The following is a 23,820-nucleotide window of genomic DNA, read 5'->3' on the forward strand; positions in this document are numbered from 1 at the left end:
TGGTCAACCGTCACAGAGCTTCACTGACGCCAGCCATGAACGCCCCGGGCCCCAAACCTAAATGGAAATTCTTAGTTGTCGAAACGGATGCGATCGTGCTTCAAATTTGGATGCGGCTGGTGAATTACAACGTCGCGGACAAGTAGTTGGAGATCTAGATCATCCATCTCTAGGATACCGACCACAGAATAACCAGCAACTCCAAAGAGGCTGCATTTGTGCCGGCACTATATCTCAGCTCCATTAGGTCGGCTTGGGGCCTCAGCCAGGATGGCTACTTATGGTGCTCCAGATAAAATGCCTAACCAGAGCAATAATGATTTTGACGTTATGGTTCAGATGCCTCACTGACAACTTCTGCCTTACCTAGTGAGTCTGGAGTTTCACGACCGCATGTTTGACGCGTGACTATTGTCCTGTGATCCTGTATCGAGATCATGGACCGGCATGGTGTTGGGATGAAGATGATCTGCTCATGGGACCGCGGTGGATGTCGGAGTTTTCTTCGCCGAGGATCCCGCCTTGAGGCAATGGATACAGCAAGCAAACAAACACCCTCCATCTTGGATGAGTAAGGATATCCTTCATTGGTGCCCACCAGGATCCGTGGACGCAAAGTCTCTTGCTCGTATTGCAGCCACGAAACTTGTGCATGAAAGAACTTTGCATCTACAACGGTTACAGCTTCTTCGTATCTTACTCCCGTCGCCTGGGTAAGGTACTCCGTACGAATACACTGGCTAAGAATGACAATACACAGCATCAGTTCCCTGCTACTCGCCCCTTGCCAGTAGGAACGCCTTGCCGGAAGGAGAGATGGTCAAGTGCTGACTGGGGTGGCCCCTGCATGACCAGACCCCACATCATCCCAAGGTACCCGGGTACGAACCCCTCTGACGCTAGTCTGCTCGACGACCCTGATCCCAAAGCGCATCTTGGAGAAAACACAACACACAACTTCCCATCACTATTCAATCGAACGAATGGCATCAAAGTCAGCGCACGCACCGTCCTGCCTGGTCTTTTCTGCCCACCTCCCTGCGTCTGATGCTTAATCTCCACATATACAAGGTTGTCATTTGGGCCAAGAGCTGGTCGAGGAGCCCGGCGTTTTCTGCTTCTCGTCTGTCCATACAACCGTCTCTTAGTCCCAAGCCACGAAGCCTCCCACTCTGGGCTCTCGAACGCCCCTCTCCCATATTGCCCCTTCTTACGGCCTCACACACTCAAGGCGCTTCGCTCAAGTTGGGTGTGGAGGAGACGGACAATTTCATCTGCCACAGACACGGCCATGGGGATAGCGAGGGCGGCACCACTAGAACGGTCCAGGGCGTAATGAGTCCAGAGATTATTCACGGCTAGCGCCTAAATCTTTTCATTGTTTCTCGCCTCGTGTGTATCGTCTTCAGCCCTCAAGCCCGGTTGACGACCTAACAATATCCCAATTCTCTCTTCCACCCCCTCCGAGTAACCTCGGTCTTCTCACTTCATCCCAGCATGGCAACAAGAAGTCAGCTCCTGGCCCACCACGTAGGCTAATCCCACACTACATGCTGCAAGTGCACAGCTCACACCCATCTAGCTTACCCGGCTAGCCTCACTGATACTCTTTTGTGCTAGTCCTCCATGCGAGCATGGCAACCCCTAGTCCCCTTCTTGGATTTTGTTCCGTCGTGACCTTCCAGGAACCCCTGGCCCACGAGGGGAACATCGCCTCTCTCGAGGTGTGAGAAGTCGCCGGGAGCCTAGTCGGGTCTATCGCGTACCCGTTCCCCTAGGGCTCCTTCGTCTTGGGCCGCTCGCTGCCACATGAGATTGCCCATGCCGTGAATCGAAATCAATATATACCTTCATGATTCCCGGGCCCATCATGATCCTCCTTTCTCTTCACCCTTCACCTCTTCTATACACTCCTTAGTATCAACATCTTGTGCTGGTTTCTGCCTCTTGGCACACACTTGTCACCATGAAGACCACACAGTTGTCTTTCGTTGTTCTTTCTGCTTCTTCTCTCGCAAATGCTCTCGCTTATCCGCCTGGAATTTACAAACGCGCGGCGCCTCCCGCAACCCTTCCTCACGGCTACACCTACAAGGGCTGCTATGTGTATGATACCTAGTGAGAAAAAGCTTCTGAGGAAGTGTCAAGTGCTGACCGGGGAATAGCGATGTTGGCCGAACACTCTCCGATGCCGGCACGGCGAACGGGCAGATGAGCAACGATGCCTGCACAACGTACTGCTACAACAAGGGCTTTTCCTACGCTGGTACCGAGTACTACAACGAATGCTACTGCGGCAACGCCTTGGCCAAGGATGGCGTTCTTGCCAACGAGGCCGACTGTTCTACGCCATGCAGCGGAAACGCTACTCAGCCTTGTGGAGGCCCCAACCGACTTTCGTTATATCAAACATCCCTCATCATGGGCCCCTCTGTTAATCCTGGTGTTGGCGACTGGAGCAGCATTGGATGCTACTCGTGAGTTGCCGCCTGTCTCGTCAAAACTTGAGAACTTGACAGCTGACAAGATTAATAGAGAGGGAACTACCGGGCGTTCTCTCACTTACGGAATCGGAAGCATCCCTGTTGGCGAGATGACCGTTGCAAAGTGCACTGCTGCTTGCGCCAATGCTAACTTCATCCTTGCTGGTGTCGAATACTCTGGCGAATGCTGTAAGTCGTCATCGTGCTGGTAATCCTCATGGCAAACTAATAACATTTCTTCACCAGACTGTGGCAGCACCATCTCCAACGGCGGCGCCCCTGCCGTCGATGGCTGCAACATGCTTTGCAACGGCAACTCCTCTGAGTATTGTGGTGGGCCCAACCGATTGAACGTCTACGACTTCCAGCACCAGTATAAGCCTCTTCCCACCTCAACATCAACCCCTGCGCCAACTGCTAGTTCAACTTCCAGCTCAAGCACCCGCACTTCCTCGAGCACGGTTGTTTCCTCTTCCAGCAGCGTCATCTCCCCATCCAGTAGTATCGTATCTTCCTCTAGCAGCGTGGTCTCATCCTCAAGCACTGTAGTCTCTTCCAGCTCCGCGACCCCCACCCCGACTGGCCCCAGTCAACCCGCAACTGTCGGCGTTTGGAAGTGGTATGGCTGCCAGACTGAAGGTACAAACGCCCGTGCTCTCAACGCGAAGACAACTGCTTCCGACGACATGACTTTGGAGAAGTGCGCCGCTTTCTGCGACGGAAACACCTTCTTTGGTGTTGAATACTCTCGAGAGTGCTGGTGTGGTAACTCCTTTGCCACCGGCTCCATCGCTGCCCCGTCCAGCCAGTGCTCTATGAAGTGCATGGGCAACCAGTTCCAGTACTGCGGAGAGAGCAACCGCCTTTCTGTCTACACCATTGGAGGAGCAACCCAGTCTTCGTCCTCCTCATCCTCGTCGGCTTCATCGTCATTCTCATCTACCACCTCCACTGCAGCTCCCTCTGGCACTGGATACCCTACTGGCTGGACTAACCAGGGCTGCTGGGTGGACAACCTGAACGGCCGCATTCTGCCTAACCAGCTTCAAGACGACCCGGCCATGACACTCGCTTCTTGCGCCAAGGCCTGCTCCGATGCCGGTTACACGGTCGCCGGTGCCGAGTACCACACTCAGTGCTTCTGCGGTAACGCCATCTACGGCGGCGGTGCTCTCGCATCTGACCCGACAACCTGCAACACTGCCTGTGGTGGTAAGGCTTCTGAGATGTGTGGTGGCGGTAACCGCATGACAATCATCTCCAAGGGCACTCCCCAGACGTACGCTCCTCCCGTTCCGCAGAGAAGCGGCTTCAATGGAAGCTGGACCTACCAGGGCTGTGTCCAGGACAACGTCGGAGCTCAGCCCAACCCGCGCACTTTCTACTGGCAGAACTTCTTCCCTGGTACAATGACTCCCGGTATGTGCTTGGACAGGTGCGCCCAGTATGGCTACATGGCAGCCGGACTTGAGTACGGTGAAGAGTGCTACTGTGGCGACCCCGCCAACATTGTCACCCAGAAGGCCCTCTTTGTTGCCGAATCCGAGTGCAACATTGTTTGCCCTGGAAACCGTAGCTCCATCTGCGGTGGTGGCGCTCGCCTCTCGACATACTTCTGGACTGGCACCACGCCCCTCTACTCATGGAACTTCGGTACAGATGCCGCCACTGCTGGTGTCTACGAAAATCTCATTGGCGGTGTGACCATCCCCCTGATGACGATGGAGACCGTCACTGGTAAGGTTTCCTTCCTCGAGAAGTTTGGCACTGGCCCGCCCAACTCCACTGGCGCTTACGAGCTCGACCTTTCCCTCGTCTCGGATTTCTCCAAGGCTTGGAGAGAGATGCACGTTAAGACAGACATCTTCTGCTCTGCCGGTATCACCCTTCCCGACAAGGCCGGTCGCCAGCTCAACATTGGTGGATGGTCTGGTGATTCCACCTACGGCGTCCGTCTGTACTGGCCCGATGGCAAGCCCGGAACCCCTGGCACCAACGACTGGCAGGAGGACGTCACCAACCTGCGCCTTCAGGATGGCCGCTGGTATCCCTCTGCCATGATTATGGCCAACGGTTCCATCATGGTTATCGGCGGTGAGGAGGGATCCAACGGCCGTGCTGTGCCTACCCTCGAGATTCTGCCCCCCACTGGTACCAAGCCTTTGTACATGGACTGGCTTGCGCGAACCGATCCCAACAATCTGTATCCCTTCGTTGCTGTTCTCCCCAGTCAGGACATCTTCGTTGCGTACTGGAACGAGGCTAGAATCCTTGATCACGTCACCTTCAACACCAAGACGGTTCTCCCCAACATCCCCGGCGCTGTCAACAACCCCCTGGGTGGCCGCACCTATCCTCTTGAGGGAACTGGCGTTCTTCTTCCTCAGCACGCTCCCTACAGCGACCCGCTTGGCGTCCTCATCTGCGGTGGTTCTACCGACGGTCCTGCCACTGCCATGGACAACTGCGTTTCCATTGAGCCCGAAGGCACCAACCCCAAGTGGGTGATCGAGCGCATGCCTTCGCGTCGTGTCATGTCCTGCATTGCCCCCCTTCCTGATGGAACTTATCTCATCAACAACGGTGCTCAGCACGGTGTTGCTGGGTTCGGTCTCGCCAACGACCCCAACTACAATGCTCTTCTGTACGACCCCTCGAAGAAGATTGGCTCGCGTATCACAGTCATGGCCAACACTACCGTTGCTCGTCTCTACCACTCAGAGTCCATCACTCTTCTCGACGGTCGCGTTCTTGTCAGTGGCTCTGACCCCGAAGACGGTGTCAACCCCCAGGAGTACCGTGTCGAGGTCTTCAAGCCTCCTTACCTCACCTCTGGCAAGACTCGCCCTACCTTCACCATCGCCAACACGGACTGGAGCTACGGCCAGCAGATCACTGTCAACCTCGGCCACACACCCCTCAACGGCGACATCAAGGTTTCCATGCTCGGTGCCGTGGGATCGACGCATGGTAACTCAATGGGTGCTCGCACTCTCTTCCCCGCTGTCACCTGCGGGCCTACCACTTGCGCCGTCACAGCGCCTCCCAACGCCGGTATCGCCCCTCCGGGTTGGTACCAGTTCTTCGTCCTCGACGGCGGCATTCCCGCTGTCGGTGTCTATGTCCGCATCGGTGGCGACCCCGCCGGTGTGGGCAAATGGCCACAAGTCACCGGCTTCAAGGTGCCTGGTGTCTAAGGTCCACATATCCAAAACATTCAAAGCGTCATGTATTTCCAACTAGACTTGAGCTTCGTGTCCCAGGAGCTCTTTTCATTTTACCAGACTTTTTTTTTTTTTATCACAAGCGATATCCCACACTTTCTCTTCTTCTCGGGCATATTCTTTCTTTTAGACCTAGGGATAAAAACACATGTCTATACAGGCATACACACAGTCACTATGGCGACAATATGATTTGGGAGTTTTATTTTTCGTTCTTCAAAGGGAATACAGATACTCATGATGATGTCCATCAAGGACTTGGGTAAATCTCCTACAACAACGAGGCCACACTTGGCATTTCTGCAGACTAGTTTTTAGTATATAATTATAATCATTTAAAATTTAAGATTAGGCGGTGCCACTTGGGAATGTGATGTACTCTTGGACTTCTCTATTGTGTTGCCCAATTGTATTGGGTGTCAACTACAATCTTTTTGTAGATATGCCAGGAAGTAGCTGAGCGTTGACTGAGGCTGAATCTCCTACTGCCACTAGAAGCTTGCAGTAGGTCGATTCTTCCCATATTGCCTTGACCAAACCCAGTAGCCTTGTCATCGCAGCATGACGGCCTAGTAGCCCCATTCTGGTGATGCGAAGTGTTCTTCGGAAAACCACAGCCCTATAGACTAGGAAGATAGATCATCTCACCGATACTTACCTCATCAAGAAGAAACAAAAGAAACAGTTTAACCTCAGACCACGGTCCTTTTCCACATTCTGTAGTGCTGCCGAGGGAAAATTGCCAACACCGCTTTTCCATTTCAAAGTTTTTGACTCTCTTTTCCCAATGCAAGCCCTCGGATCTGAACAAATGGTGTTCCATACATGATTGTCGATGACTTAGGAACGGAAATACAGGGACCCCCTTTTCCTTTCTCCACCAAACGCTCTTCCCCGGTTTCCTTCCCCGCCGTGCCTGCATCTGAGGTTACAGCGGTGAATGAAGAAGGAAACAATGATTCCAAAGATTTTTTTGAAGTACCTGAGGATCGACGTATTACATACATACTTTCGTATAGCCAACCAGCCAACCTCTGTCGCCTACCGTGGTCCTCTGCATTCTGGCTCTCCGCCATTGTGAGACAAATGTGGAGTTTTCCTTTTTTCCTTCTCTTTCCCTTGGAGGTACGGGGTACGTTTGGCTTATACTATTTGGTAAGATGGCAAGCCTGGTCGGTGAGGTACGGTAGGTACGGTAGGTACGGTACCTATGTTTTCCATACCTATGACGAAAAGAAGATTCCACATGCATTGCATATGTTTCTCCACCTTCCCACATGAGAGCAGCGGTTGGCCTGCCTGTCCAATCACGGGGAAGCTTGGCGCGCCCCGTTGACAAACCGTTTGACTTCACTCCGTACTTTCATGCTGAAGCCGAGGACCTCCGTCGTTGGAAAGTATAGTGTCAGAGACTTTGTCTTTTCTTTTTTTTTCATCTTACCTCTCGGGGGCTCAGTCCGAGTGGGTTGTATGCTTGAGCTTGCTAGCTCCGTTTCCTATCGCCGACTGGTAGCTGCATGAGGCTCTTGATCAATATAATAAAGACCAAGATCTCAATTGAAGGTCGTGAGCTGAAGTACTCTCTCAATTGATGTGTATCTTTGTAGAAGTCACCCCTTTCTTTCTTGGGGACCTTGCTCTCTCTGTACAAAGTGTATCCGTCTCTCTCATCCCATGGTCTTCAGTCTAGAGATGCAAAATATGCGGCCTAAATCCTATTCTCCTTCCCCCTTTTGTAAAGTCGTAAAAACGTCGTAAATTCATCATTCGCCTTGGCGTGGTAGACGATATGCAATCCAAACCAGGCAGCGCTTCCACCCCCTTGCAAGAATGCTTCGTCATGGAGACCCCCCCCCCTTCTCTTTCACTCTCTCATCAACCCTCGCTTCAAGCGGTAATCTGCTGCGCACCATACACCATACCCCCAGCTCCCACTCCCGCCCCAACCCCCTCATCAACATCCATCTCCCACTCCAGCTCCGGAACCCCAACCTGCTCCATAACCCTCGCCACAACACTCTCAAACGCATCCCTCTCAATAATCGCCCCAAAGTGAATACAATCCACCACCCCGCAAAACTCCCTCTTCAACGCCTCAATCACATTGCCCCGCATCAGCGCCGCAGCCCCGTACCGCGCCGCGAGCTCGAACCACGCCTGCACAGGCGTGAGCTCGATGTCGCCCGGGTTCAGCGTCTTGGCGAGGGCCAGCAACGATTTCAAGGAAAGGGAGGAGCCGGCGCCCGTGTCGGCTTGCCAGGTGTGCGCGACGGTCTCAGCATCACCGCGGCGGATGGTGCGGTAGACGCGGGCTGGGGCGGAGGACATGCAGAGGGTCGAGGCCATCATTGTGTGGCCTGAGGCGGCTTTGCAGGTGTCGCCGTGGGTCGGGAATTGGCGGGGGTGGAAGTGGTTCCAGCAGATGTGTTCCATGCTGTGTTGAGAGAAGTTAGTATACTCGTTTTGTGCTTTCCATGAATCACAAACTTGGGGGGAGGGTGGAAAGGTATTCAACGTACGCGAGAATGAGGTTGATGGCAATGATCTCCTCTTCCGCAGACAACTGATCTGGTGACGGCGGTTGTGACTGGGTATACGCGACCGCGGCCGACGGCGACGAGATCTGGAAGCACGGCGTGCCGAGGGCGTCGTCCTTGCGCATCGTGACTGTGACCTCGCCCATGTTGACGTCCGCGAAGAGGTCGACCGGCGGGTATGGGTCGTAGTCCAGGGTCTGAGGTTGATATGCCGCCACCTGGGATTCTTCCGCGGGAGCACTCGCTGGGTACTGCGCTTGGTCCTCTGACTGTTGGGAAAGTTGTCGTTGTGCCGGGATGGGAGGTAATTCTTGCTGTTGCTGCTGCTGCTGGACCACCGCCGGTGCCATCGGGACTTCTTCCCTCTCCGCCGGCACCGCCACGGGCTCCTGCGACCCGCGAATTTGCACCTCGTCGATGACGTAGCTTTGCCCCTTTGGTCCTTCGGGGGGTACCGCGAACCCCCGCGCGGTGAGGGCGCCCCTCATGCCCTCGTTTTCGCGGCGGAAGGCGAGGACCTCCTTCTCGGCAGCGGCGATCATATTTCGAAACTTGCAGACGTCGAGCTCGAGCTGCTTGATGTAGTTCGCCTTGCGGGTGCGGTGCTGGATTTGGGCCTTGCGGACCTGCTGACGGCGGAGCTTGGCCTTTTCTGCGGGCGTGAGGCCGGGTGTTGTTGACTCTGCTGGATTTAGAAGTTGGATGTGTTAGTTCCCTAGTCTAGAGATCTGCGGCCTTTTTCTCAAGTGATGGGGTTTCCATGTGGGAGAAGGAAATAGGGAGGGAAGGAGAATATAAGCATATATGAATGGGAGCCAAGACGGGAGCTTATAGAAGTAGACATGGGGAACCTAAACATTGCAAATGGGGCATGGGAAAGTAGTATATGGGGACAAGTGTGGATGTGTAAGTGAAGTGAGGACGTCCAAGGTGCGGTAGTCTCCGAATAGAGATGGATTGATTCCAGGAGCCAAGCCTCGTCTAGACGTGATCCGCGGGCTCCATGACCAGCGGTGTGCCCGCATCGGGCAACCGTCGAGCCGGGAGACGTTGGAATCAGGTCGGGGAGGGATGGGATGCAGGGACAACCAACTCTCATCCCCCGAGGTTGCTCGTGCGGCTTTTCCAGAACCAACAGAAAACGTGGTTCATTGGGTAATGGAATGGGATAGCTAGGTAAGCATGTAGTGTAGGGCAGGCCAAGCACCAAGCAGGAAGCAAGCAAGCAAGCAAGCAGCGGGTTGCGGTCGGATCGTTCGCGAATCCCCAAGCACATGGAATCCACCACACCAACTTCGGACTTCTTAGCGGCGGGAAGGGTCTACGCCACAAAAGGGTTCGGGTGTGATGCTGGTGGCATGATGATGAGGAATCATGAGGAATCCGGCATGGGTTTGACAAAGCATAACTCACAAAGCCCATCCCCCATCCCACCATCCACCACTTCTGGATTGCTCGGCTTTTGAACCACCCATGTATTTCTCTCTGAGACATCCATGGACATTGATTATGGGGAAGAGAGGCGGTTCCACACAAGGTCACTGAAACCACCAACATAATCGATGCGATTCACCAGGACCCTGGCGGGACACTTGTCGATCGGGGGACGGGGGAGGGAAGGCGGGCGGGCGGGCCACGATGTTACAGGGAAGGACCGGGATCCGTAAGAAAAACACAAAAAAGAAGCAATGAAGGTGTGTGGAATCATGGAGACCGAGAAAGGTAGGTGGATATGGTGAGTCAAAAACGGCGCGGGAGGAGAATAGGAAATAAGAAGGTATCATCCGTAAATAAGAAATGGGACGACCGGCATGTGGAATCAAGGATAAGACGGGACGAGGGAAGGGTGTCAATGTCGTCGCAACTTTGCAAGACACAATTTTACAAAACATGAAGTTCAGAAGAAAGAAACCAAACAAACAAGATAGGTACTCACAAGAACCCTGCCGTTCCTGATCACCTCCTCCTCCCCCCGAAAGCAGCTGCGATTGGTGATCCAACGGCGACGACGATGATTGAAGATGATGATGGGGCGGCCCCTCGTTCACGAACTGTACCTTCCCAGCCCTCTCGCTCTCCTTCTCTTCCCTCCAGTACTCCTCGAAGCCGGCTCGACTGTCGCCGCTCGTTGACCTGTCATATTGCTGCCGTTGTTGCTGCTGCTGCTGCTGCTGCCCCTCCCCCGCCCTCACCGAAGCCTCGTTCTGCAGCCGCACCTGGTTATCCGCCATTACCGCGACACGGCGTGATTTCAATTGAGATGGACACGCAAGCTGGCGTTGCGCTTCACCGCCGACGATGGGTGGGGGTGTCGGTGTCCTGTGGTGAGTGGTGAGTGGTGAAATGTGAGTGCAATAGTGAGTGCGTGAGGTTAGTTGGATGATGAGATGAGTTGCGCGGGGATGTTGATTGGCGTCGATGAGTTTCGATTGATCGCTCACAAAAGTGTCGTCACGTTTTTTTGTTTGTTTTCAGGTAAGGTGGAAGTGTCTCCCCGTTCGGAGCGGAGTTTCGAAACTATGATAAGCGGACCGTCGTGAGGGGATTTCGCCGGCCTTAAATATGGGCGAATTCCAAATTCCCATGGGCGCCTTTTTCTTTTCTTCTGCCCGCCGCCCGGGGGGGGGGGGGGGAGACCCTCATTCTCCTCCTTCTCAGCGCACCTCCGCAGCTCCTCAGGAGGAAAGGGCCCGGAGAATGGAGATAGAGGGAATAGAGAGGCGGCAGAACAGCTAAACTTCCATTGGTAGGGGTTATCGAATCGAAGCGCCAGCGTACAGCACAGCACAGAAAACCGCACCCTCAGGGATTCTTGGGGGGGTTTCGTCCGTCTGCCGGGTGGCATGGTGGCATGTCAAAGGGAAACTAGCACAAGTGGTCGATCACCTCACGTGCCTTGCGCGTAACACCCGTATCGTGGCCCATGAGGGGGAGGCAGTGTCACCTCAGCTGCAATCTCGATAAAATCTAAGAATTTGAGTTACCTTAATAAGACCTTAATAAGGTAGTAGGCATCCCTTTCCGTCTTTTCATATCACAGCAACCGCCAAAAGTTGAAGGTGGGAACGATTTGTCACTGCTGAGGTGGGCTTTCAGCTTCAAGGAATGGCAGCGGCTGAGAGGGCTGAGAACAAGTGTTGACAATGATTTGATTTCATTATACTCTAGCGACCTTGTGCTTGACGACAGCCATCTCCTGTCCTAGGTGCTCACACCCCTAGAGCGATTCAGAAGATTGCTTCTTCAACATCTTCGACATGGTCTTCTTCCATAAACGATTCCACCACTCCCAACATCTGGAATCTCTTCTTCACGCCCAACGCCTTGCGGGAATCATATAATCAATGCCAAATTGGCCCAGATTCGCTTTTTACTTTTTGGTGACCGCCCAACGCCGTATGAATGCATTTGATCTTCCTCCGCTCACTGAGCCGCTTCAGTCGTCATCTTCGTCTTCGCTGGCGGTAGCAGTGTCCTCCTCGACGTCCGTCTCCGGAACGTTCTCGTCGTCGTCGTCTTCGCTGTCACTATCGGCCGTCATGTTGAGACCCGGGATAGCCTGGTAGTGCACGTAATCGTTCTGAACCCATCGCTTGCTCACGGGCAGCTGGTAAGGGTCGAAAGGGAAGTAGGGATCGAGTTGGTATGCCTCCTCGTCTTGCGCTCCCGAGCCCGTATCTCGGAGAGCGCCGCCTGTGCCGTATGTGTCTGACACGAATTGTGACAGTCTAATCCGCTTGTTCTCCTCGACACGCGGGAAGATGTACATGAGACCGAGCTTGTGTGATAGTGTCGCAAACTCCTCGACAATAGCTGGTGCGCAGATCTTGAGAGGGTTCATCTTGCAGTACACGCTCGCAGAGAGCTCTTCTCTCATCCCTTGCATCCACTCCAACTCGTGGCCAAGATACGATGCGGGATCCTCTGCGTCGACAAACTCGGGTGTAGACACGATCAAGTCGCGCCAGCGGAAACAGAACATGTACAGCGCGGCCTGTACTTGTGCGTAGTAGATCTGGTGTCTTCTCAGATCCGGTCCTCGGGCGTCCGCGTCATGCTTGAGGCGGTAAATTTGCATCTGCTTGAGCAAGAGCGCAAAAACTGTGCGCACCAAGTCGGACGGCACGTGGGCTCCTCGCGCCATGAATCCGGCCAGGTATGTTGCCGCCGCTTGACGCACGAAGCTCGGTCGGTTTTGCGAACCAAAGATGTGCATTAAACTGCCGACAAAGGTGTCTCGCAGGCGAGCTGACATTTGGCCAAAGTGGAAAAGGAGGAATTGGGTATGACGGGACTTGTACGTTGGCAGCACAATTTTTCCAAATGACTGTACGAGCAAGGCGTACCGCTCCCATGCTTGATCCGAGTCGGGGTTCTCGAAGAGAGGTGTGTAGTGTGCGAATAGCGTATCGAGAATGGCATCCAGCTTTTCGACATTGCCTTTGACCACGCGAATCTTTTCTTCCTTATCGTCAAAGTCCGAATCATCGCTATCGACAGACTCGTCGTCGCTGTCATCGTCCGAAGCATCCTCGTCGCCCTCCCATGAGCCGGTGTCCAGGGACTTGCTAAGCGCGTAGGCAACCGATGCCGTGAGGTCGTCGTCAAGGTCGTCGAGATCCGTCTGCATCTGGACATCAATCTTGACCAGTCGTGACAGCAGCACGTCGACAATTTCGAGGTCCAAGTCTCCCGCGTATTCCTTTAGTCTTAGAAGGTTGTTGACGTACGCAACGAACATTTTTTTCGAATCGTCGTCAAAGGGGAACTTGGTATCGAGGAGGCCGCGGAGAACAGGTGTGGCGGCAGGGAACATTTGAAGAATGTACTGAAGACCGGTGTGTAGCCTTTCACGCATCGTTGTTCGGCTGACGGTAGGGAAGTCGGCGACGCTCCACTCCGATTGTCTGGAGTGGGAGAACTTCTCGACGATCATGGACAAGACATGCGTCAGGTAGGATCCCTGGGCACTGACGAGGGCGGCCAGGAACTGGATGTACACCTTGAAGAAGTCATCGTCTCGGCCCAACCACGAGACCTGCAAGACCGTCTTCACGAGGCCGTTGCAGGCCTTGTTCTTCAGTAGCGGCACGCAGCTGGTCAGCGCCAGAACATAGCCCTTGAGCTCCTGGGGCTTGAGCGTATCCTCGTCTTCTCCGGCGACGGGTGGCAGGTATCGCTGCTTGTCGTTGGCGAAAATCTCCTTGAGCATGTCGTAATCCTCGTCCTCGCCCATGAGGTGCTCCTCCAGCGCTTTCCTCACTTCCGAGTTCACCTCGTCCATGGAGCGACTGCCAAACTCGAAGACGCGGTTGTTCATTTCGTTGATGAGGACTTTCCGCCTCTTTGTCGGGCTCGAGGGTGGGTCATCGAACTCGATTTCGTCAGCCTTCCTCCGGCCGAGGACTGTAGACGTTTGACGCAAAATGCTTTTGATGGGCGTCGCGGTTCTCGGTGGCGGACCAGACCGATGTCTGGAAATGGGGGTGAAAGGACGCATGAGAATGGGTTGTTTGTGGTGGTCAAGGCTTCTGTGCTCTCTCCTCCGTCTTTTCTCTCTTTCTTTCAGCGGCTCGGGCTCGAGGTCAGATCTTCAGTGGTCGGCGTCTGGCAATTCTCATTGAAGGGTCAACGTGTTGCGCGAGGATCTGCAGGGAAAATCGTCATGCATGTCTCGGACTATTGCGACAATGTGGACTCGTTTCGATTTATTGTCGTCGAAATAATGAATTGATTTCTGGGCGTGGGTTGTGTCGGCCGACCGAGATTATTTCGTGGTACGGTGGCGGTTGGTTGCCTGGGAAAGTTTCCAGTTCGGCGTGAGCTGCCGCCGATACTTTTTTTTCTTTCGTAGAGTGGGCTGCCCGCCGTTCTGTTTGGCTGTGACGGAAAATTTTGAGACTGGAGGGGCTGCGCACGTGCCTCGTTCGACCTGGAAGACTTCCATCCATGCCACCATGGAGACTTTGGCTGGGGGGGGGGGGCTGCTCCAGGCTCACAGCACTCAAGACCCCTGGAATGAATCTTCTGGACCGTGCACACTCGGTAATGGAACAATGAGCTTGTTGAACCATTTTTAAGTGGCGGCCAAGATACTGGGGAACCTGGAAGCCTATGACGACGTCCTCTGAGCTTCTTATTGGACGTCTTTTTCAATATATCTTACGGCTGGCTACCTTACACACACGTTACCAAATATAGGTAGGCAGTTTGAGCTTGATAGTTATAGCAGTAGCCAGCAACTCGAACCCGTGACTACGCTGCCCAAGATCACCACGAGCAAAGACCAGACGCCATATACCTCATTTACGCGATGGAAGTGGAATAACAAGCTATCTGAAGTGCTGTAGCTACCAGTGCTTTGGAGATACGGCCCGGGCCCGTTTCCAAAAGCTTCGATGCTTGCTGAACTGCTCTCTGCCGATGCCTCGAAACCACGAATTGGTCGGGCATGGCTTACTGAATCGCAACGCCATAGGGGGGAATCTATCAAATAGACAAAGAGTCAAAGAAAAGACGAACCCCCTCCACTCCACACTTTTGGGTTAACCGTACCGCTCCCCTTCCCATAACTGACTCCTGAGGCCCTCATATACAACCATGTGCCCCGTTCCATCCGTGGTCAGGTAGTCTTGAGACCCCCTGCCTCCGTACTTATACAGACTTGAACCTATTTCCAGGCGTCCTTTATCGTCGGGCTTGGTCGTCGTCAAGTCGCAGCTAGTACATATATGTCGAGATGGAAGAAAAAAAATCGCCCTTTCAAAACACTATCCAGCCAACTCAGGTGTGAATCACATTACTGGTAGCCGTCGGCGCCACCGGTACCATTGTGCCCAGTTTGCGCGCCGTACATGTAGCCCTGAGCGTCGGCAGTGCCATCTCCTTGTTGACCTCCAAGGACGCTGTTTTGAGGCTCGGCTTGGAAGCTCCCCGCTCCTGTTGGCGGGTTGGCGCCATAGCCGCTGCTGCCTGGACGGTGGGAGGTTTCTCCCCTGTTGGATTGGGATTGCTGCTGGAATCGTCAGTTGAGCTCATTAGTCCTATTTAGAAGGGGGATACCAGCTGAATTTCGAGCCGATGTGTGGACTGTACATACTTCTCTGTATTTCGAGAGGTAGATCTTAAGGGCCTCGGCGTAGTTCTCGAATCCCAGAGAGGTCATGGCGAATAGAATGTCTTCTCCATTCACCGTCTTTCTCTTCTCCTGGTGGCACTTCTCCGAGGCTGTGATAGGTCAGATATCTACTCAATCAAGTTGCCCTTCAACTTGGGAAAAGCAGCTACGAGAAACTATACATACCTTCACTCGTAATGAACGAGATGAATTCGCTAACACATTCCTGCATGCATTCTTTCGCTTCCTTGGCGATCTTTGCATTTTCGGGAAGCGCGTTCTTCATGATGCGGGCGACTGGAGCAAAGTTTCGTATATTAGCGTCAAGTTCATCGAATTTCTCACCGCCAGAAGCACCTGTCGTTTCTGGCGACTTTGGTGACGATTCATGAGACATCGATTGCTTCTTTAGCCCTGCGCTGCCGTCTTTGGTGATGCTTTGGTTGAATGATTTCGCAACAATGTCAAAGAACAGCAAATGGAAGCGCAGAGCAAGCAAGCAGACTGGCCAATCCAGTTCATAGACCATAGTCATAGCAACCGCAAGCAAACACGGAGTCTCTCAGGTCAAGCATCGTCGTCGTTGCCGTTGTCTCGATTTCGTTGGGGAATGGGATCTGGCTTACCATTGGCTATGGGCAACCAGCGGTCCTGCTCCTTGACCTCGAACTCATAGGTGAGTCCACCGGACTGTGGGTCTTGAGCCTCGTTCATTTGTTCCTCTTCCGGTGATTGTACACCTTGGTCGACATCCTTGGGAGGAGATTGGGGGGAGTCCGACATATTTGGCTACCTGCAGCGGCTGCTGGCGTTCTTGTAATTTGCTTGGGCTCTTGCAGCTCGCACACACGACGGGCTTAGGATGATGTGTTCCCTGACACGTTGCAGGTCCGTAGGGCTTGCAAGTCTGGCGGCTTAGCTGCAGAAAGTGTGCGTCAATCCTGTCGTAGGCTGTCCTGGGAAGGATTATTTTTACTCGCGATCCCCTGGCAGGCCCTGTCTTGACTTCAGGCTATGACGGATCTTTCCTGGGGTGGCCTGTATACTGCCTTGCCCGGGTTGAGTTTGGCAACAGAGACTTGGAAAAAAGCGGGATGAGGGTGGCTGCGTTTGCGGGTCCCACAGGAATGGCCAACGTCTAGTCCAAGGAGAGGGTAGCGTCGAACTGGCAAAGACGTTTCTCGATCGCCCTGCTGCAGCTGTGGATATGCGCGGTCCTCCGGGTTGGTGCTCGAAGCTCGGCGCGGGTTTGACCTGTAAGGCGGAAGGTAGATGGGGTTTGCGAGACGCGATGGGGGTGGGTGAAGTTGGGTCGAATCAGGTATCCCCAAGGCGAAGAGAGGTAAGATACTTGTGTGTGTTTCTCGGGGCGGAGGTGCGGAGCGCTGCGTCGAGGAGGCGCGTGGGCAGCCGGGCCTTTGCTGGTACAGTACGGATTTTCGCGTGTCGTTGAGACTTATGGCCGAGCTTTGGGCGCGCAAAGAGTCAACCTATGGTTACACACCGGTCGACCGGACGGGAAAGCCGTGATAGGGGAAATCAAGAGGTAACAGCTGCAAAAGCGCGTCAGAGGAAAGCTTCGCTTGACCCGAACGGGACAGAGAGAGGGAAGGGAAATGGGGCGTGAGACGAGTGGGAAGAGGCCGAGCAGTGAAGAACCTAAGCACTCAACGCGCGCGTTGTGTGTGGTTGTGGTTGTGTGTGTGGATGGGGGGAAAACATGGAAGAGGGGCCAGCAGCAAGTGCCGTCGACATGGGGTTGTAGAATTCTTTTCCTTACATGAATTTGGGGTGTCTGAGTTGTTCGATCGAGGTCGCAATAGACCCTAACAATGCGCCTTGAAAGGATACACCTGTACTTATTGATGGCTGCAAGAACGTGGGGTTGGTGCAGAAGGGAGAAATGGAGGGAAAGTGGGCAATGAAGGTGCGGTCAACAAGAGGCCGGCGCATTAAACACAATAACAAGGCCAAAGTCCCTCAAAGTCGCGCTGCCCACCAGCCGTTTTATCGATAACGTCACATGTACTTCTTCTCAGTATGTGAAACCCACCAAAGACACAAGTACTTGTCAGCTCCATGTCTTCCTCCAAGGTTTAGCGCGGTACCTCCATCACCCTTCCATCCGATCCTCTTCCCTAACACCACGCGGCTGAGGTGATGCGCTCCGAACCTGGAAGCTGCGACAGCTTTTCGAATTCTCCATTTTACCACAAGCTCACGCGCTCGGATGTTCAGTTTGGGCGTCTGTCAGTCTGACGACATCTTCGACCCTGCAAAACCCCCCGTCAGACCACGAGGCATCCGAGATCAAAGATCAAAACTACCCTTCGGAAGCTACGAATCCGTCGTCTGACGGCACCACCATGGGACAGACGAAAGGTACAAGAAAGGCAGCTCTTTTTACTTACCTCTCCCATCCCTTCCGACACTCCTGCCTAGCAAAGTTTGATGTGTCATTGCATGCATTCATGCTGTATCAACACGGGCGCTGGTCATCCTGCCCGTCTTCCCGTATATGAGCGGTGTAGGCAGCGCAAAGCCACTTCACTAAGCTCAGAGGAGGGTAGCAAGCACGGCTACCTTGCCTTTCACCGGCCCATGGCGGACGCCAAGCGGGTGCATGAAGCACGACCGACATAACGGGACGGAAGTATGAGGTGAGCTTCTGTTCTTGCAAGTCTGCTGATGATCGCTTTGATTCTGAAGTGGGGAAACCCAACGACGTCCGCTCAAGAGCGTCGGCAAGCTCTATCGAGCGAGCTCATCGCCCTCAACGGGCGTCATCAAAAGAACGATGCAGTTGGCGCAATGCGATAATTACCTACAGCTCTGCCGTTGTGGATTCCTCGGCCGTGCGACTTGTAGCAGTTTGGGTAGCTCATCCGTTGCGACAAGACTGAGTAGGAGGGCGAGGGCGCCGGTTGATTTGACAATGGCACCGTCTGGAGTAAACAAGCCGTCGAACCTGTCAGCTGTCTTTCTCAACATCGCCCCCAACCTAACCGTGTCAGGCACGAGAAGGCTGACGGCAGCCTAAGCAAGCGCCCTGGATGACGACCGCTTGGGCCGAAACATGCACCTTGGTTGGCTCATACAGCTACTTGCCTCCTTTACGGAGAAACATAGGGCATAGAACAATTTATTCATTTACAGGAGACTCTAGCATAGAAGCTTACCCCCTTCAATATCCGCCTATTTAAATATTAACTTTATAATACCCTTAATCTTTAATAAATAGTTTTTAATATTATTATTATAATATTTAAAGTACTAAATATTATTTTTTATTTATTTATTAACTTTAAACTATTATTAATAAGCCTTAAGTCCTGACTATAAAATATAGAAATTATTATATATTTAATAATTACGTTTAACTATATAAAAAAACACGATAAAAATCTAATAATTTAATTAACGTGGTTTACCAGTCAGTGACGCACTTTCTTATTGCGTACTAGATCGCTTATACTCTATAATTTATATTTTCTTATTTATTGATAAAGAAAAGTTAAAATTTTATGCCCCGTCTTTGATAAGACTTATATACCTAAACTAAAAGTTTCAAATATTAATCTTTATTTAAAAAGAGAGTACTTATAATTTATTCTTATTATAGGCCCATTTTTCTATATACTATGAATTAAAATTAAAAAGTTCAACTCTCTTTTTATTTTATAAGTAATAATAACTAACGTACTTGATAAGCGAGCTGCCCACCCAACCGCGTTCATCCTTCCTCCTCACTTCTAATGCGTATCACGCCACAAATAATCATGTCGTCACAAAGCAAAGAGGCCCAATTGAACTTAGCAGTCGAGGCTATCCAAAAAAAACCTAAACTCAGCATTCGAGCCGCAGCAAGAATCTATTCAGTCCCCCCTAGGACCCTAGGCACCCGATTAAAAGGCACACCTACACGACAAGATACTATACTTAACTCACGTAAATTAACGGAGCTTGAAGAGGAGAAGCTAGTTGAGTATATCCTCGACCTGGATTCCCGATCGTTTCCTTCCCGGATCAGTGGTGTGGAAGAAATGGCTAATCGATTGCTCGCCGACCGCGACGCGCCCCTAGTTGGGAAGCGCTGGGCTTTAAACTTCGTTAAACAATAACCACAGCTCCGGACGCGCTTTTTTCGCAAGTACGACTTTAAGAGGGCCTAATGCGAAGATCTAGATGCAATAAACGCGTGGTTTCGGCTTATAGCGAACATAATTGCGAAATACGGCATTATAGACTCCGATATTTATAACTCCGACGAGACTAGGTTTATGATGGGCTAGATTGTATCCGAGATGGTCGTCACGAGTGCCGAAAGGCGTTTAAATACAAAAATGATATAGCCTAGTAATTGTGAATGGGTTACAGTTATTTAGGCCATTAGTTCGTCAGGCTATAGCGTTCCGCCATATATCATCGTTATAGGCCAATATTACCTCTCTATTTGGTATATAGAAATGATTCTCCCATGCGACTGGGTTATTGTAACGTCTGAAAACGGATGGATAACAAATGAAAGAGGCCTAGACTGGCTCCAGCACTTTGATCGGTATATAAAACCGCGTACAACTAGCAGTTATCGCCTCCTCGTCGTCGATGGGCACGAAAGTCACCACTCTGCGGACTTTGAGATATATTGCAAAGAAAACAATATCGTCACACTCTGCATGCCGGCCCATTCGTCTCATCTACTTCAGCCTTTAGACGTTGGGTGTTTTGGGCCACTAAAGACGGCTTATGGTCGACAAATTGAGGATAAGATGCGCCGGGGTAATACCTATATTACGAAGGAGGACTTCTTCCCTGCATTTCACAACGCTTTCACGCAAGCCCTAACGGTAAAAAACATCCAGGGAGGCTTCAGAGGGGCCGGGCTTGTTCCTTTAAGTGCCGAAAGTGTGCTTTCAAAGCTTGATATCAAGTTATACACTCTAATACCCTCAGGGTCCCTACTAATAACACCCCCTGCGTGGACTTCTCAGACGCTAAATAACCCAATAGAGGCCTCTTCTCAGTCCGAACTCATCAAAAAGAGGATCTCCCGCCATCAAAATAGCTCCCCAACTTCAATTATTGAAGCTGTAGAGCATTTATCAAAGGGAGCGCGGGGATTTATGCACCAGATTGCCTTATTAAGGTCGGAGGTCCAGATCCTCCGGGAGGAAAATAACCTACTAAGCCGACGCAGGAGGGCTAAGAAAACACGTCTCAGACAAGGAGGAAGTCTTACTGTAGCTGAGGCAGAGGACATTCAGTCGCAGAGAGAGGCTACGGCCCAGATTGAGGAGGAAACGCGCCAGAGTAGTGGTCGTCGGCCGAGGACAGAAACAGGTCGACGGCGATGTGGCGTCTGCGGAAACACTGGCCACAATGCGCGAACATGTCAGTTTAATGAAGAAATATCTGAGGAATAGGATTCAGAGTAGTTTCAATTGATTTTATGTTTTTAGTGTTGCTTCTTAGACAGATTTATAATGTGATCATGGTTAGGTGGGCAGCTCGCTTGTCTGGGCAGCTCGCTTATCAAGTACGTTATCTTTAATACATTATTAAATTAGTTTTTAAAATATTATTAATTAATTATTATTTTAAAGATTATAGAATATAAGCGATCTAGTATATCATAAGAAAGTGTGTCGCTGACTGATATGCGTCGCTGATTGGTAAACCACGTTATCTTGTATTTAATTATATTTATAATATAAAGTATTTTAATTATATTTTATATCCATTAATAATTATAAGAGAGTTATATTGTTTCAAAGAATAATATCGACCGTCTTTGTTATTAATATCTCAATATAAAAGACGTAATTTATTTTAAATATTATTTAAAATAATTAAAAAAATAATTTACTAATTTTAATTATATATAACGTGGTTTACTAGTCAGCCGCGCATATCAGTCAGCCGCGCATTTCCTTATCGTATACTAAGTCGCCTACATTACATAATTAATATCTTTTTCATTGTTGGTTATATAACGTTCAAAAATTTTCATTAGTCTTTGATAAGAGTCACCAAACTAAATAAAAAGTTTTAAAAATTAATTTCTATTTAGAGATAGAGTAAATATATTATATCCTTATCAAAGACCCATATTTCTATTCCACTACTTATTTCAATATAAAAAGATTAAAGTGTCTTTTTCTATTAAATTTAACTAGTTATATTTTAGATATATTATAAAGACACTGAATTTTTTTTAATTAGTTATTATTCAAAGAAATTAGGTAAATATGCAATTTAGTATGCGATAAGGAAATGCGCGGCTGACTGATATGCGCGGCTGACTGGTAAACCACGTTATATTTCTTTGATTAAATATTTAATAATTGATATTATAAAGATGTTATTTTATTTAATTTTCTTTTCATTTTAAAGTTATCAAAATCAATTATAACCTTAAATAATAAAGAGTTTCTTTAATTACCCTAAAATCTTAAAGTTTATTTTAAAATATAATATTCAATAATAATTAATAGATATTAGAATAGTATAATTATTCGATATACAATTTCATTAGTTTTCTTTTTGCCCCTTAATTAGAGGCAGGGAGACGTAGAGGTATAGCTACTTGCCTCTTCAGGCACGATAATGCTGGAGAGGAGCCTCTGGAATGGGCCATTCGAGAAACACGCGCACAAGGCTGCGCGACATGACGTCCGACGATGCTTCCTTAGCTCTAGAGGGACACGGAAGAGCCCAAGCCAGTTGACGTCGGTTGCTCTGGGTACACCAGCCAGACGTGCGACAAAATCGACCATGTTTTGGAGGAAGAAAAACGCGGAGAAATTCTTCCAATCTTTCTCGAGGAGGCGCCGGTCACCAATCGGCGGCCCATCGCCTTACAGTACGCCTGACCCTGCATGCAGCGCTGCAACAGACAACCGCCAGCTCAGCCAGTCACCCTCATCGCAGTTGGGCTCCTCTGCTCTGTCGGGAGCCAATAACCCTTTAATTGGATTGGGCTGGGATTGGACGATGCCTGCCGCAACGAAAAAAAAGGACCACCACCAAAAACCCCTGCGATGCAGCGATGCAGCGGTGCGCTGACCTTCCACTCTTGTTTTCCACGACCCTGGTCCGGATGATGCGGTTCCTACCCCTCCTTTTCTCACTCATCATGGCGAGAGGGGTAGGTATACCGTATCGGTATCCGTACACACTTCGGCCTTCCCTCGCCGTTGCGGGTGATTTCATGTCACAGGCGAAAGGGTTGCATGTGTTGGCTGCGCTGCTTCTCACCCCAGAGCTGGTGACAACTCAGAGCCACATTTTGTGTCGACCCTGGTCTCTTACAGCAACGCCGAGGGACACTGGTCTAGTCTGCGTGAGCCACCAAACTCCTCAACTGCCCGGCACCAGCATCGGGGAACCGAGCAATACTGTCGCTGGTCGCTGGGTCATCTTGACTGTCGAATTCTGCGCCCTGTCTATAAGTCTAGATGACACTTTCTCAACATCATCCGAGACCCAGGTACAGCCATGCATGACTATGTCTAGGCGGTCGTCAATAACCCACAGCTTGCATCCGCGACCATGTCCGCATTGGGTAGTCCATGATGTCGCTAACCCACCTACTGGATGCGATTTCGTACTTGTACGTACAGGACGCATGCGACTGTGAGAAAACTCCATGGAACAGCGAGGCGAATCTAGACCATTGGATGCCTCCCGCATCTACTTAGCCCGCGGCTGATCACAGATGAGGAAGCCCACATCGTGCCTCTCGTTGGGCATCAGTTCAAGCAAGCATGATATCACGGCTGTAGGAACCCTCAGAACGGGACATCAGTCGATCACCGCAGACCTCACGTTTCATCCCTTGGCAGCTTGCGAATCGGATGACCGCCCTCTGCCCATCAGACAGACGGGCTCCATATACGCACACACGGGACAGCATCTGACTTCTGGCCAGGCTCCAACCCGTCGTCGGCAGCATGGGCCGGTCCGCCTCCGTTCCGTGTGCCTTCTCTCCCGAGTGGCAGACAAATCTTTTGTGTTTAGCGTCTTTCTTCCGAAAGGAACGATGTGAACTAATAGGTAGGCGTTGGTCTTCGTAGCCTCGAAAAAAAAAGGGGGCTTTCATACGCGAACTGCCGTAAGGTTGTCAGAGGCCTCGCGCAGCACACCTTTCCGTCACTAGGCCGCATGACAAGCAGCCAGTAAGCACGCCTCGCCAGTTGGGCCGATCTCAGCCAGCCATCTTGAATCGCCATATGTGCCAATGACTTTTCCTGAGTGGTGTGCTAGTCTGACGACTTTCTCAAGTACGCATCTTGTTGGGCACTGAAACGCGGTTACCGCCGATATCTATTGCTTCTGATGTCTCTCAAGCCTACGACGTTGGACAACGCATTGCTGCCACTGTGTGGTCTTCATGTCTCTATTTTCTGAGACGTATTGCTGAGTTGGCTTCCTCCCTCATCGTAACATCAACCATGGGT

At 51.3% G+C, this 23,820-nt stretch overlaps 4 protein-coding genes across 4 annotated transcripts; 1 reads left to right on the plus strand and 3 right to left on the minus strand.

The window, feature by feature from the left end:
- Nucleotides 1-1,707: 1,707 nt before the first annotated feature.
- Nucleotides 1,708-6,051, plus strand: BDP81DRAFT_374951 (uncharacterized protein). Its single transcript, XM_060586708.1, has 4 exons — nt 1,708-2,106; nt 2,166-2,477; nt 2,536-2,672; nt 2,730-6,051. The coding sequence occupies exons 1-4, from the start codon at nt 1,967-1,969 to the stop codon at nt 5,678-5,680; spliced, it is 3,540 nt and encodes a 1,179-aa protein (XP_060445533.1). The 5' UTR covers nt 1,708-1,966; the 3' UTR covers nt 5,681-6,051.
- A 1,060-nt stretch (nt 6,052-7,111) lies between these two features.
- Nucleotides 7,112-10,889, minus strand: BDP81DRAFT_428657 (uncharacterized protein). The gene is made up of 3 exons (XM_060590445.1): nt 10,181-10,889; nt 8,227-8,929; nt 7,112-8,141 (listed from the first exon to the last, which is right to left on the minus strand). The coding sequence occupies exons 1-3, from the start codon at nt 10,473-10,475 to the stop codon at nt 7,595-7,597; spliced, it is 1,545 nt and encodes a 514-aa protein (XP_060445534.1). The 5' UTR covers nt 10,476-10,889; the 3' UTR covers nt 7,112-7,594.
- A 373-nt stretch (nt 10,890-11,262) lies between these two features.
- On the minus strand, nt 11,263-14,017 carry BDP81DRAFT_428658 (RNA polymerase I-specific transcription initiation factor RRN3). Its single transcript, XM_060590446.1, has one exon. The coding sequence runs from the start codon at nt 13,742-13,744 to the stop codon at nt 11,681-11,683; it is 2,064 nt and encodes a 687-aa protein (XP_060445535.1). The 5' UTR covers nt 13,745-14,017; the 3' UTR covers nt 11,263-11,680.
- An 801-nt stretch (nt 14,018-14,818) lies between these two features.
- BDP81DRAFT_30938 (histone-like transcription factor and archaeal histone) lies at nt 14,819-16,480 on the minus strand. The gene is made up of 4 exons (XM_060583542.1): nt 15,988-16,480; nt 15,548-15,658; nt 15,344-15,471; nt 14,819-15,256 (listed from the first exon to the last, which is right to left on the minus strand). The coding sequence occupies exons 1-4, from the start codon at nt 16,142-16,144 to the stop codon at nt 15,044-15,046; spliced, it is 609 nt and encodes a 202-aa protein (XP_060445536.1). The 5' UTR covers nt 16,145-16,480; the 3' UTR covers nt 14,819-15,043.
- Nucleotides 16,481-23,820: the final 7,340 nt, after the last annotated feature.

This window comes from Colletotrichum phormii (genome assembly GCF_030913505.1).
Source record: "Colletotrichum phormii strain CBS 102054 chromosome Unknown BDP81scaffold_10, whole genome shotgun sequence".
In the NCBI taxonomy this organism is placed as follows: Eukaryota; Fungi; Ascomycota; class Sordariomycetes; order Glomerellales; family Glomerellaceae; genus Colletotrichum; species Colletotrichum phormii.

Bases quoted from the DNA above. Each gene is read 5' to 3' on its own strand.
- BDP81DRAFT_30938 (XM_060583542.1), bottom strand. From the start codon at position 16,144: ATGTCGGACTCCCCCCAATCTCCTCCCAAGGATGTCGACCAAGGTGTA. The intron at 15,659-15,987 runs GTAAGCCAGATC...ACTTTGCTCCAG, and splicing joins CTGGTTGCCCATAGCCAATG to TCGCCCGCATCATGAAGAAC. The intron at 15,257-15,343 runs GTATGTACAGTC...CGATTCCAGCAG, and splicing joins ACCTCTCGAAATACAGAGAA to CAATCCCAATCCAACAGGGG.
- BDP81DRAFT_428658 (XM_060590446.1), bottom strand. From the start codon at position 13,744: ATGCGTCCTTTCACCCCCATTTCCAGACATCGGTCTGGTCCGCCACCG.
- BDP81DRAFT_374951 (XM_060586708.1), top strand. From the start codon at position 1,967: ATGAAGACCACACAGTTGTCTTTCGTTGTTCTTTCTGCTTCTTCTCTC. The intron at 2,107-2,165 runs GTATGATACCTA...ACCGGGGAATAG, and splicing joins ACCTACAAGGGCTGCTATGT to CGATGTTGGCCGAACACTCT. The intron at 2,673-2,729 runs GTAAGTCGTCAT...TTTCTTCACCAG, and splicing joins CGAATACTCTGGCGAATGCT to ACTGTGGCAGCACCATCTCC.
- BDP81DRAFT_428657 (XM_060590445.1), bottom strand. From the start codon at position 10,475: ATGGCGGATAACCAGGTGCGGCTGCAGAACGAGGCTTCGGTGAGGGCG. The intron at 8,930-10,180 runs GTGAGTACCTAT...TTCTAAATCCAG, and splicing joins TCAGGAACGGCAGGGTTCTT to CAGAGTCAACAACACCCGGC. The intron at 8,142-8,226 runs GTACGTTGAATA...CTCTCAACACAG, and splicing joins GCCATCAACCTCATTCTCGC to CATGGAACACATCTGCTGGA.